The sequence below is a fragment of the Rhinoderma darwinii genome, chromosome 3 (assembly GCF_050947455.1).
Source record: "Rhinoderma darwinii isolate aRhiDar2 chromosome 3, aRhiDar2.hap1, whole genome shotgun sequence".
Classification (NCBI taxonomy): domain Eukaryota; kingdom Metazoa; phylum Chordata; class Amphibia; order Anura; family Rhinodermatidae; genus Rhinoderma; species Rhinoderma darwinii.
This window is the reverse complement of record NC_134689.1, coordinates 273,521,065-273,534,878: the sequence shown is the minus strand read 5'-3', so window position 1 is coordinate 273,534,878 and position 13,814 is coordinate 273,521,065. Positions and strand designations below refer to the sequence as shown.

At 40.4% G+C, this 13,814-nt stretch overlaps 1 protein-coding gene across 5 annotated transcripts in view; it reads left to right on the top strand.

The window, feature by feature from the left end:
• The window catches only part of RNF111 (ring finger protein 111), an 80,048-nt gene that overhangs the window by 27,763 nt on the left and 38,471 nt on the right, over positions 1-13,814 (top strand). For 4 of the 5 annotated variants that reach the window (XM_075857933.1, XM_075857931.1, XM_075857930.1 and 1 more), the window contains exon 2: positions 8,608-9,496. In XM_075857933.1, coding sequence (XP_075714048.1) covers positions 8,677-9,496 — 820 coding nt within the window. In that variant the 5' untranslated portion in view covers positions 8,608-8,676. The remainder of the gene's footprint in view (positions 1-8,607; positions 9,497-13,814) is intronic. The other variant, XM_075857934.1, reaches the window with a different exon arrangement.

Here is a 13,814-nt window from a genome sequence, read left to right as displayed (position 1 = left end):
ACATGTGAGGTATTGTTTTACTCGGGAGAAATTGCTTTACAAATTTTGCGGTGCTTTTTCTCCTTTAGTCCTTGTGGAAATGAGAAAAAAAATTGCTAAACCTACATTTTCTTTGAAGAAATGTTGATTTTAATTTTCACGGCCTACTTCCAATAATTTCTGTAAAAAACCTGTGCGGTGAAAATGCTCACTACACCCCTAGATAATTTCCTTGAGGTGTCTAGTTTCCCAGATGGGGTCACTTTTGGGGGATTTTGACTGTTTTGGCACCGCAAGAGCCCTTCAAACCTGACATGGTGCCTAAAATATATTCTAACAAAAATAAGGCCCCAAAATCCACTAGGTGCTCCTTTGCTTCTGAGGCCGGTGTTTCAGTCCAGTAGCACGCTACGGCCACATGTGGGATATTTCCTAAAACTGCAAAAACTGGGCAACAAATATTGAGTTGCATTTCTCTGGTAAAACCTTCTGTGTTATAAAAAAAATTGTATTAAAAATGTATTTCTGCAGAAAAATATGAAATTTGTAAATTTCACCTCTACTTTGCTTTAATTCCTGTGAAATGTTTAAAGGGTTAAGACATTTTCTAAATGCTGTTTTGAATACTTTGAGGGGTGAAGTTTTTAAAATGGGGTGACTTTTTTGGGGTTTCTAATATATAAGGCCCTCAAAACCACTTCACAACTGAACTGGCCCCTGTAAAAATAGCCTTTTGAAATTTTCTTGAAAATGTGAGAAATTGCTGCTAAAGTTCTAAGCCTTGTGAGGTCATAGAAAAATAAAAGGATGTTCAAAAAACGATGCCAATCTAAAGTATGGGGGATGTTAATTAGCAACAATTTTGTGTATTATAACTGCCTGTCTTACAAGCAGATACATTTAAATTGAGAAAAATGCTAATTTTTGCAATTTTTCGCTAAATTTTGGTGTTTTTCACAATTAAATACTGAACATATCGAGCAAATTTTGCCAGTAACATAAAGTCCAATGTGTCACGAGAAAACAATCTCAGAATCGCTTGGATAGGTGAAAGCATTCCGGAGTTATTACCACATAAAGTGACACATGTCAGATTTGAAAAATGAGGCTCTGTCAGGAAGGTCAAAAGTGGCTAAAGAGGGAAGGGGTTAAACAAAATAATACATGCTAAAAATGCAAAAGGTGTGTTTTGGTTCTGTTCACATCACAGGCTCCATTGCAGATCCTGTTATATTTTATGGGAAGATAGCATTGCATGCATCGCTATCTTTCTTCCTGTGAAAACTACAGCCACCATGATGGAACCTGACAGACCTCCTAAGGCCCCATGCACACGACCATAACGGTCCGTAAAATTAAAAAAAATAGGACATGTCCTATTTTTTACTGAAGGATTCTACGGCACGGACACCTTCACGTAAATATACAAGAAGGTGTCCGTCGGCCTTAGAAGGTAATGGGTCTGTAATTTCGTACAATTTTTACGGTCGTTTGCATGGGGCCTAGTCGGTGGTGGTTGACAGGTGCTAGTGGTATCTGTTTGATAACACTGTCGTGGTTTACATTATAAACAGAAACCGGGACACAGGTGTGAACCGCGTCTAAACCTAGCTTTTATAGAGAGTCTGACTACGTGCGGGTGTTTCACTGATGGTCAATGTTGGGGAGAGATCTTCCTGTGTATTGCCACCCTTAGGAAACATTCAGTTCCTATTGCATCATTAAATCATTGCAGTCAGTGAAGTATTTAGTGTGGAAAAATGCACAGGTTTTCTATTTGTGCTATGTCTTTTAGGTCTGACTTATTTTTTTTTCTGGTAGTTCTGATTCAGCTTTTATATGTGAAATATTTTTTGCTTTTGTCCGACTTTGGTTGGTATATCTCTGAGAAATTTCTGTGAAGTCATTACTCATCTGTACCCGCCATCTGTTGCCAGAGATGACATTACAGCATAATGTTTCTGGCCTCTGTGACTAGCTTGCCAAATCATCCCTGTTGAGCTCCGTTCATTTTTTTGTGGTTGTATTGAAAGGTCTTTCTTTCCGCGCTTTACAGAAAGAGATCTATGTTTTTATGCGTATAAATGTTAGGGCTCTTGCACATCTATTCCGCTTTGATCGTGAATACAGATCTGAGATCAATGATTTGCGTGCATATCCATTTACTGCATTATATCTAGAGCTGGTTCTTTGCCAAGATTCTATAAGCAATATTCAGATGGTTAGAGCAGGAAATAAAATAATCTGTGCTAATGACTGTTGCTGTGTGGTGACCACAAATGAACACTTAGGCATTTCACTGAACTAGATCTTCGTGGTTACATATCCTGGATTTATTCCCTCAGCAGTATGAAGATGCTGCTTTTAGGGGTGCCAGGGTATATAATCACCATGCAGACCCTTTAATTTTGTGGCAGCTGTAAGTTTCTCTAATAAAGTGAAGCAATGGGTGCATCTAAATAGACCCCATCAGAATGAAATTGATAATAAATAAAATAATACGCACTCACCTGTCAAATCCCCCCACCACTCTGACCCTAATGGTCTCCGTCTGTCACGTGGATGACCTGCAGTGATGCCGGTCATCCACGTGACCAATTCAGTCAACCATTGGGCTCAGCGGTCTAGTGCCGTACACGCAAGCATCACCGCTAAGGCCTGTGTTTAAACACTTTGCTGCAGCGATGACGTGGCTGCCGACAAAGACCAGCGGTGACTTCCGGAGACTATGCGCTGGAGCAGCAGGGGATGTAGAAGGTGAGTATTGGTTATTTTATCTAAAATCTTAAATTTTGAAATGCCCGGGAAAACCCCCCATTAACTTAGATAATGACTTAACCCTTTCAAGACCGAGCTCATTTTGGCCTTCAGGACCAGCTCCATTTTTTTCAAATCTGACGTGTTACTTTATGTGGTAATAACTCCGGAATGCTTTTGCCTATCCAAGCTATTCTGAGATTGTTTTCTCGTGACATATTGTACTTTATATTAGTGGAAAAATGTGGTCAATAAATTCATTGCTTATTTGTGAAAACCACCAAAATTTAGAGAAAATTTGCAAAAATTATGATTTTTCTAATTTTAAATGTATCTGCTTGTAAAACAGATAGTAATATTACACAAAATAGTTACTATTTCACATATTCCATATGTCTACTTTATATTTGCATAGTTTTTTTAACATTATTTTATTTTTCTAGGACGTTACAAGGCTTAGTACTTTACCAGCAATTTCTTACATTTTCAAGAAAATTTCAAAAGGCGATTTTTACAGGGACCAGTTCAGTTCTAAAGCGGCTTTGAGGGCCTTTTGTACTAGATAGACCCCATAAATCACCCCATATTAAAAACTGCACCCCTAAAAGTATTCAAAACAGCATTCAGAAAGTTTCTTAACCCTTTAGGCGTTTCACAGGAATGAAAGCAATGTAGAGGGGAAATTTACAAATTGTATTTTTTTTTGCTGCAATTCATTTGTAATAAAAAAAATTCTGTAACACAGAAGGTTTTACCAGAGAAACGCAACACAATATTTATTGCCCAGATTCTGCAGTTTTTAGAAATATCCCACATGTGGCCCTAGTGTGGTAATGGACTGAAATACCGGCCTCAGAAGCAAAGGAGCACCTAGTGGATTTTGTGGCCTCCTTTTTTTTAGAACATATTTTAGGCACCATGTCGGGTTTGAAGAGGTCTTGTAGTGCCAAAACTGTGGAAATCCCCCAAAAGTGACACTGTTTTGGAAACGGCACCCCTCAAGGAATTTTTCTAGGGGTATAGTTAGCATCTTGACCCCACAGGTCTTTTGCTATATTTATTGGAGTTTGCCTGTGAAAGTGAAAATCTACTTATTATTTCTGAAAAAATATTTTAAAAAAAGATATTTGCAAGGAATACAGAATAAAAAGCACCCCAAAACTTGTAAAGCTACTTCTCCGATTACAGCATTACCCCATATGTGGTACTAAACTGCTGTTTGGACCCACGGCAGAGCTCAGAAGGGAGGGAGCGCCATTTGGATTTTGAAGCGCAGATTTTGCTAGATTGGTTTTCAGTGCCATGTCGCGTTTGCAAAGCCCCTGAGGTACCAAAACAGTGGAAACCTCCCAAAAGTCCCTTTAGGGGACTGGAACGAGCGATCATTAGGTCGCTGGTACAATACACTGCAGTACTAATGTATTGCAGTATAATAATCAGTTTTACAGGCTCCTGTAACAGCGCGATCGCTGTTCCTGTCCCGGGTGTCGGCTGTAATACACAGCGGACACCTGCAGAATATGGCGCGGGCGCAGTTCATGAGCCCGCTCCATATATAACCCCCTGCACCACGACATGCTATTAAGTCGTGGTGCGCGAAGGCGTTAATGCGCAGCGGATGGTGCAAAGTGAAAATTAACATTTTCCACTGATATGCCATTTTAACGCACAATATGTTGTGCCCAGTTTGTGCCACTGAAGACAAATACTTCATACAATGTTGAGCGGGTTCTCCCGGATATAAAATATCATATATGTGGACGTCAGCTGGTGTTTGGGCACGCTGTGGGGCTCAGAAGGGAGGGAGCACCATTTGGCTTTTGGAGCGCAGAGTTTGCTTGGTAACTGTTCTGTTTGGGGTTTTGCTTTTATTTCAGTTTATGATGTGGGGGTATGTGTAAATTGGGCAGAGTACATCAGGACATGGTATAGTAATTCGGTAAATAATAAGCCGCAGATATATGGCCAATGTCGCACTGATAAATGGCGCCCGATCTTTTCAGCTTTTGGACACTCCACAATTTCTGTCGCTATATTCTGAGAGCCAGAACTTTTTTTATTTTTTCTTCACCGGAGCCGTGCGAGGACTTATGTTGCGGGACAATCTGTAGTTTTCATTGGTACCATTTTAGGGTACATGTGAATTTCTTTTTTTTTTTCTCACTTTTTATTAGATTTTTTTTGCAAGCAAAGTGACAAAATACTAATTCTGACAATGTTTTTTTGTCTCTTCTTCCTTTTTTTTTTTTTTTTTTTTTTACACTTTTCACCGTGCGCTATAAATGACATTTTACTTTATTCTGCGGGTTGATACAATTACGGTGATACCATATGTATATAGGTTTTTTATATTTTGTGGCATTTGCGCAATAAAATCACTTTTGAATAAAATTATTTATTCTGTGTCCCCATATTCTGAGAGCCATAACTTTTATTTTTCAGTCAAAAATGCGGTGTAAGGGCTTGTTTTTTGCGGGACGGGTTGTAGTTTTTATTGGTACTATTTTAGGGTACATGCGACTTTTTGATCACTTTTTATTCTCTATTTTTGGAGTGTCGATGACCACAAAAATAGTGATTCTGACATTGTTTTTTAATTATTTTTTTTGCGGTGTTCACGTGCGGTAAAAATAATATTATAGTTTTATAGTTTGTGTCGTTGTGAACGCGGTCATACCAAATATGTGTACTTTTTTTTAACTTTTTCATTTTTTTCCTATAATAAAAGACTTATAGGAAAAAAAGCATTTATTGTTTTTACACTTTTATAAAACATTTTTATTACTTTATTTTTTACTTGTTTTACTTGAAGACCTGCAGCACTGATCGCTGCTATAATACGTTATACTACCTAGGTAGTGTAACGTATTATAAACTGTCAGTGTGACGCTGAGAGTCACAATGACAGGAAGCCTATGGGGACCGGCCTCCGGCTGGTTCTCATAGGCTGCTGTGCACGGCAGACCCGGGGGCTGTTGTATGGCCTCCGGTTCTGCCTTATAACCGACTGCAGCACCTGCAATCGGTCCCCGGGAAAGTTTGTTGTAGCAACTTTCCAGTTCGTTGCTACAACAAGCTTTCCCTGCGATCCCAAGACCGGGACCTGAACCAATTAGGTCCCGGTCATGTCTCCGGGACCAGAGGCAGGCGTTAACAGCGCGATCCGGGTGTCAGCGCTACTCTGAGACACCCGGATCGCGCTTTTAACACTCACCGTGAATTCACGTCGGCGCTGCACAGAGCCCAGCAAATGCCGATGTGAATATACAGTGGGCGGTCGGGAAGCAGTTAAATGACGCCACTTTTATAAATGTTGGCCTGTGTTATATGCCTAATATGTTTGTCGATTAAATAGCTGTGCGGGAAGACGTCCATTGTTTTACTAATATGAAGTTAGGTTTTTCCAGTCTGCCTTATGGAAGAAGTAAGGCCCCATTCACATCGCGTTTGTGCTATCTGCCGGGCGTATATGTGTTTTGTTTTTTTTTTTTTATATAAAAACGTGGACCGTTGAAAACTTATACAAACATGTAACATTTTCTGTTTACATCTTTTTTAATAGCGTGTACGTTTAACGTGTACTCCTATGTCGGTATAAGTTTCTGTCATTTTTTTTTTTTTTACCTAAAAAAAAATGGTACGTTTTTTTTAAAGTGAACACTGATTTACTGTATGTAAACTGATACAAACCTAGCATAACGTTTGCATACGTCGTCTATTGAGATAAATGCTAAAAAAAAACGTTCCGTCATATACTTTTTTTTTTTGAAGTACAGAATAGTGTAGCAGACTACGTTTTTCAGTACTTTCAAAAAACCGTATCCCATCGTAAACCATGACAAACCTAGACCAAACGGTTGTTATTTTGGTCTAGGTCTGGCCCATTCGAGTCCATGTATACGCCGAGCTAAACGTTTCAATACTTTTTGAGTGTTTAAAAACGTATACGCCCCGCGGAGAGCACAAACGCGCTGTGAATGGGGCCTTATTCGTACAAAATGTCAGACTCCAGCACCAATGGGTGGCTGTGATTTGAAAAAGTCAACCTGGAGAAGCGGGGTGTGGTAACGCTTCAAGAGGTACGTATATGCATAACCTCCAGAATTTGCTGCAAACACGCAGCGTAATCACGGCAAATTCTGCTAATCGCATTGAACTCAATAGGGAAATGCGAATTCCAAGCACAATTTGGCATGCTGTGGATTTATAATTCGCACTGCAGGTCAATTTATGCAAGTTTTTTCTGCATTCTTGCTCAGCAGCATGTAGACTTGTTAAAATCTCATCCGCTTTGCTGTTACTGTAATCTGCTTCAGATTTTCTGCCCGCAAATTCGGATAGAAAACAAGCGAGAATATATCCTTATGCTGCCCTCAGACAGGGCAGTATAAATCTCCTAATGAGCCACTTTAACCCAATAAAACGCATTTTATGACGATCGTTCAGCATAATGTTGGGTTGGGCAAGTGCTTTATACATCCCTGCTACATTATGTTTTGTTTGGTTTCCATTTAGTTCAACACCTCACCACCACACACAGTTTCGGCCTTTATGACTGAGCCCCATTTTAAAAATCTGATGTGTAACCGTATGTCAAAACATTAGCATTTTTCCACATTTTGTATTTTTCAGCTTATAAGACAATCATACCACACAAAATACTTTAATAACATCTACTATATCTACTTTATGTTGGCAACATTTAGTTTTTTAGCATGTTAGAATGCGTCTAATTTTTTGCAGCTTTTTTTTTTTTTTTTTTGAATTTTCAATAAGATTTCCAAAAGCAATATTTTATGGTTCACTTCTGAACGGCCTTTTTATATATTGTAAGCCACCTCCTAAATCACCACATTTTAAAACCTGCACCCATCAAAGTGTTAACCTTTATTCAGGAAGGTTTTTTTTTTGTTTTTTTTGTTTGTTCACAGTAATTAAAGAAAAATGAAGGTGAAATGTGTTTTTTTTTTTTTATTTTTTTGTTGCAGACTTACATTTAAATTTTAATACATTTTTCATTCTGTAACACCGCAGTTGTTAACAGAGAAACACAACTCCAATATTAATTACCCCGATTCTACAGTTTCTTATAAATATCCCATATGTACAACTGGTGTTCTCCTGGACTTAAACACAGGCCTAAGAAATGAAGGAGCACATTGTGGATTTTGGTGCCTACTTTTTATTAGGATGTTTTCCAGGCACTGATCGGTATACAGAGGTCCTGAGGTGCCAAAAGATAATAAACTTCTTCAAAAAGACCCCAGTTTGGAAACTATACCCCCAAGGAATTCATTTAGGGGTGCATTGAGCATTTTGACTGCACAGGTGTTTCATAGATTTTATTAGAATTAGGTTGTGAAAATCTAAAAAAAGGAACATCAGAAAGTGTGCTGTACAGTTACAGCATTTTGCGGGACCCCCTTTTCCGACTGTGACATAGTTACGTCAAACGTTAGAAAGGGGTTAACAAAAATAAATGGAAATATGTTCTGCTCATGTGACCAGGACCGTTTTTTTTTTTTTTATCATTTGCAAAGTACCCACTGAATGACAGCAAGCAGAGATCTGGAAAGCCATGAGGAATTGATACAGAAAGTATACTGGAACATTGTGGAATTTTTTCATTCTACGATGAGTAATTTTTATTTGCTGAAACCATAATACCCCTTTAAGTGATCTATAAATTCTGTTAAATGTTGTTGGCAATGACCTTTCTGCTGACACTGACCCAGCCGTTTTATCCATGTTCAAAAATATCACATTTATGTCTAAGTGTTGGCAGGCGGCCTTTTCCCCAACTCCTATTACTGTTAAAATAAAGCCTGGCAGTGTTCAGCCCTATACTGATATTTCTTGTTCTCTTTTCAGCTTGTGGTGGACCTCACCAATCCACTCATGGTCTATTTGTGTGAGCGACAAAGCGTTCTATAAGCGGATATGAAGCGTGAGGTTCCTTCAGATGCACCAAAGAGACCGGAAAATCTGAAAGGGGTATTGCTGAACCCTATGTGTGCTGGGACAGCAAGGACCTTCACAGCAGACGTGGACATGATTGCGAGTAAAGTAGGTAATGAATTCTCTCACTGTTGCAGTGACTCTAATAAGCAACAGAGGAACTTAAATAATGGCGGCACAGATCAAGAAAAGGGCCTAGTGCGAAAAAAGAGGAAAAGCCAGCAGGCTGGTCCTTCCTTTACCCAAAGTTGTGCTGGCAAAGAAAATCAGAGACTGTTGGAGCTAAGACTAGAGCCCCATAGTAATGACGACAATGATTCTTCCTTTAGTGACTGTGTTTCTTCGCCTTCGTCAAGCTCACATTTTGGGGACTCTGATACAATGACTTCTGAGGAGGACAAGGACAGCCCTAGACGTTTCTCGCCTGCAGGAGTAAATCCTACAAATAGAACTCCCAGTTCGAGGGCTCAAAAATGGCCTCGTCCCCAGTCAGACTCTGTGCCTACTATGCTTCTGAAAAGGCCTTGTTATCAGGTGAGCAACTTAAGGAGGCCTGTTCATCGAAAGACTTTTATGAAAAAGGGTTCAACTCAGAGGACACAGAAACAAAAAGAGCGGATATTATTGCAAAGAAAGAAGAGAGAAGTCCTGGCAAGGCAGAAGTATGCTTTGCTCCCCAGTTCCAGTAGCTCCAGTGAAAATGACCTCAGCAGCGAGTCAGCCTCCAGTTCTTCCACTGAAGGAGAAGACATATTTGTGTCTCCTGGGGAAAACCATCAAAATGGTACAACAATTCCCTCAGGTAGAACTTGTAATTTCATTTATTTCCTGAACAGTAAGGGCTCATTCAGATGAGCGTATATATGTAGTACGTGTGACGGCCGTTAAAACGGCGGCCGTCACACGGACTCGTGTAATTCTATGGGGTAGTTCACACGGTCGCTTCAACGGAGCGTATAAAGGGTCCGTGAAAAAATAGGACGTGTCCTATGTTACTGCGTGTCACACAACCCTCCATAGACTCTAGTCTATGGGGAATCCGTGACAACGCTCTCTGCACGGGTGCACCTCCGATGTGAAAAAACCTTCGGTTTTCCCACGTTCGAGGTTAGCTACGCTGGTCTGAATGTAGCCTAAAGCGTTTCTTTATATAAAATGAGACATCCCAAGAGTACCACGTAACGAAGTTATCAGCTGTTAATGCTAGATGAAATTACTCATGTCTGGTTCCTCATAATGGCACATTCTGTTCTTCTTGATCAGCTCATTGTTATAATAATAGCATTGGGCCTTATAGCAACCAATTAGAATCTAGCACAGTAAAGAAAATGAATGAAAGAACTTGGGTTTGTTATGCACCCAGTGTTACAGTATCATTGTGCCTGCACAGTACCGTCAGAAGTATTGCTTAAGGACAAAGGTATAAATGTTGTATAAAAGATATCATAACTGCTTTTAGTTTTTAAAACCCGATAAGAAGGCTTTTATATTCTACTTTTATGAAAAAAGTCATGAATTTTTGTATTTGCCATTTAGTTGGGGAAGTAGAATGGTTCATGCATTATGCTTTCAAAAGCTACCACCGTGATCCTGCGATAGGGCAAAAACCACCCTTGAATGGTCTAAACCAATATGCCATGAACTAGAAACTGGATAATCCAAAAATACACAAAGAATGACCCTTTGATGGCGCTCCCCGCTTCTTCAGTAATAATTTTAGTCACTAGGGTAACATTGATAAACTTGATTGGAAACAGTGACCATCAATATACACTGGTAATACAATGTTTTCTCTTAACACACATTAAGAGAAAAAATATTATTACTCTTGTAAACTTTGACCCCATCACCATTTCCCACTTTTGTTTTGTCTATAAAGTGCAGCTAAATGTTCGACAAACTTCTGACATGTCATGAGTTTGTATTGGTGGAGGTCCGAGCCCTGAGACCCCCACCAATTGCTAGAACGAAGCAGCTGAAGAACTCGTGTGAGCGCCCAGCTGCTTTGTTTCTATTCGGCTTTTTCCGTAGATAAATGTATCGGAGTACGGCCTCATGAATGTATCGGTGTACGGACTCAATAGAAAGTATGAGCCCGTACTCCGATACATTTATTTCCGGAAAAAGCCGAATAGAAACGAAGCAGCTGGGCGCTCACACGAGTGCTTTGGCTGCTTCGTTCTAGCAATTGGTGGGGGTCTCCGTGCTCCGACCCCCACCAATCCAAACTTCTGACATGTCACTTTGACATGTCAGAAGTTTGACCGTTTAGCTACACTTTAAGCGAATAAACTGGTGATTGGACAGATCTCTGGATCTACGTTGATACTAGTATTCCTGTATATGGTGTTTTTCAAGGAAGACTTCCAACCCTTTCTTAAAGGCTATGGACACTTGTGATCATTCTGTCAGACGGCTCTCTGTTGGGTCAGTCTGAAGCCCCTCTCTCTCCAGAACGCTAGTCTAACCTCAAATAAAATAAACTCAAATCTAATAAAGTTAGATTAGCGTTCTGGAGAGGGTAAGAGGGAGGCTGCAGACTGATCCGACAAAGCCATCTGACGGGATCGAGCAGCTTGCATCGTACAGTATTGTATGCAAGCTGCAGAAGCTAAACGGCAGAAAATGTACATTGCAATGCAGTAACAAAAAAAGTGTACGAAGGCTTTAAAGGGGTTTTCCTCTACCAGACAACTGATGACCGATCCACCAGATAGGTCATCAGTATATCATTGGTGCGGGTCTGACACCTGGACCCCGCACCGATCAGCTGCCTCTGGGCAGCGGACGTCCCTGCCGGAAGCAGATGGCTCCAGTCATGGAATAGTGGGCGGGCTGCAGTTCGGCCAACTGCTTCCGACTCCGTACATTGCATACTGTGCAATGACATCCGTTGCCCACAGGCAATCGGAGCAGCTGATCGGTGTGGGGTCCAGGTATCTGACCTGCACAGATGATATACTGATGAACTATCCGGTGGATAGGTCATCAGTTGTCCAGTAGTGGACAACTGCTTTAAATCTGTCTATACTGTAAAGGTTAATTAAACATTTAAAAAACTTTTCACATGTCAGAAGTTTTGATTGGTGGGGTTCGGATCACAGAGACCCACATTGATTGCTAAAACGAAGCTGCAGAAGCGCTCAGGTGAGCGATGTGCTGCTTAGTTTCTGATCGGCTTTCTTTGGAAAGGTGAGCGAGCGTTGAACGAACTCGTATACCTCCTATTGTGCCCATACACCGCGCCGAGGAAATCCGATCAGAAACGAAGTGGCTCATCTCTCACCCGAGCGCTTCTGCCGCTTTATTTTCGCGATCGGGGATCCCCGTGCTCCAAACCCCACCGATCAAAGCTTCTGACATGTCAAGAGTTTTTTTACGTTTAGTTACACCTTGTTATTACCAAATCCTGTGGTAAGGAATTTTTTTGTTTTTTTTTCTGTCCCACTTCCTTGGTTATGAATCCCAATTAACTGAGGGTTGTTGGCAGTGGCTCTAAATAAATACTTTTGCCTGACAAGAAGTAGTTTGTTGCCATAGGTGGCAGTAGATGGAGCAGCTGGTTTTAGTGTAATGACAGAAAATCTTCCCCAATCAGCAGGGAATCTCTAGTTTCGAGGACTAGATGCACATAAAATCCTACTTTTGTATTTTATTTCGAAGTTCAAATTGGACCCCACCCCCTTTATTGAAACTTTTATAATCATTCTTTTTATCCTGCAATAGAAATCTGCTCTCCATGCACTGTGACTTTCTAGTGTATTTGTGGCGGGTTTGTGCTTCTACACAGCAGCCAGTCTGAGCAATCCGAGCTGCAGTGTCAAGAATAGCGGAGGAACCGAGCAGCAGGCTGAGCCTCTGATGAGACCAGATATGTAATTCACACTACCTCAGACTCCCAGCGGATAATATAGCTAAGCTGCAGTCTCAAATCAGGGTGCCTTTTTTTCTTTAGCTTTTTTTTTTTTTTTTGTTTCCATTAGCACACAACTAAGGCTTCGTTCACATCTGCGTCGGGACTCCATTCATGGATTTTGTCTGAGCTTTCCGTCAGGGGAACACTGGAACGGAATACAAACTGCAACAAACCAATTTCTATGGTGACTGATCCAGCGCAAATGGTTTCCGTTTGTCACCGTTGTTTAAGGGTTCTGTCGTTGGTTGAATCCATGCCGTAGTCGACTGCGCTATTCATTCCGTCAAAACGACGGAACCCTTACACAACGGTGACAAGCGGAAACCATTTGCATCGGATCTGTCACCGTTGAAATCAATGGTGATGCAAACGGAAAACTATGGTTTCCGTTTGTTTGTTTGTTTGTTTGTTTTGTTTGGGTTCCGTTCATGGTTCCCCTGACTAAAAGCTCAGACGGAACCCCTGAACGGAGCCCTGACACAGATGTGAACGAAGCCCAACACTGAGAAAAATAAATAGAAGCCGCTGATTACCCAATAGGAGTCACTTACATATAATTTTTGGGCCCATAACTGGCACCTGCTCTTATGAAACATATCTATAGTGTTTACTTTTCTATTAACCCTTTAGTGGTTAGCCTGGTTTGGGCCTTAATGAGCAAACCATTTTTTTTCAGTTTTTTCCATCATCGCATGCGAAGATCCGTACCACCTTCTTTTTTTTGGTAGACATAGGTGTGTGTGAGGCCTCGTTTTTTGCAGAATGAATTGTATTTAACAGCACCATTTTGGGGTACATCTAACTTGTTGATTCACATTTGGGGGGGGGGGGAGAATTTAAAAAGAAACCAATTCCGCCATTATTTTTTGCATCTTTGACTTACACAGTTCACCGTGTGGTATAAAATAACATTAACTTTGTTCTGCGGGTCGTTAAGATGACGGCGATACCGGATTTATGTAGTTTTGCTATTTGCACAATAAATTCACAAAAAAAAAGTTAGTTTTTGTCTTGCCATAGTCTAAGAGCCATAACGTTTACATTATTTCTGCCAACGTAGCTGCGTGAGGGTTTATTTTCTGCATAACTGCTTTTTTTTCTCATATAATAAAAGTTGTTTTTTTTCACTTGGGATTTTTCATTTTTTTTTGGCGACTTTACTGCAACTATTCTGTATTCGTGTATTACCCCATCAGTGTAAAAC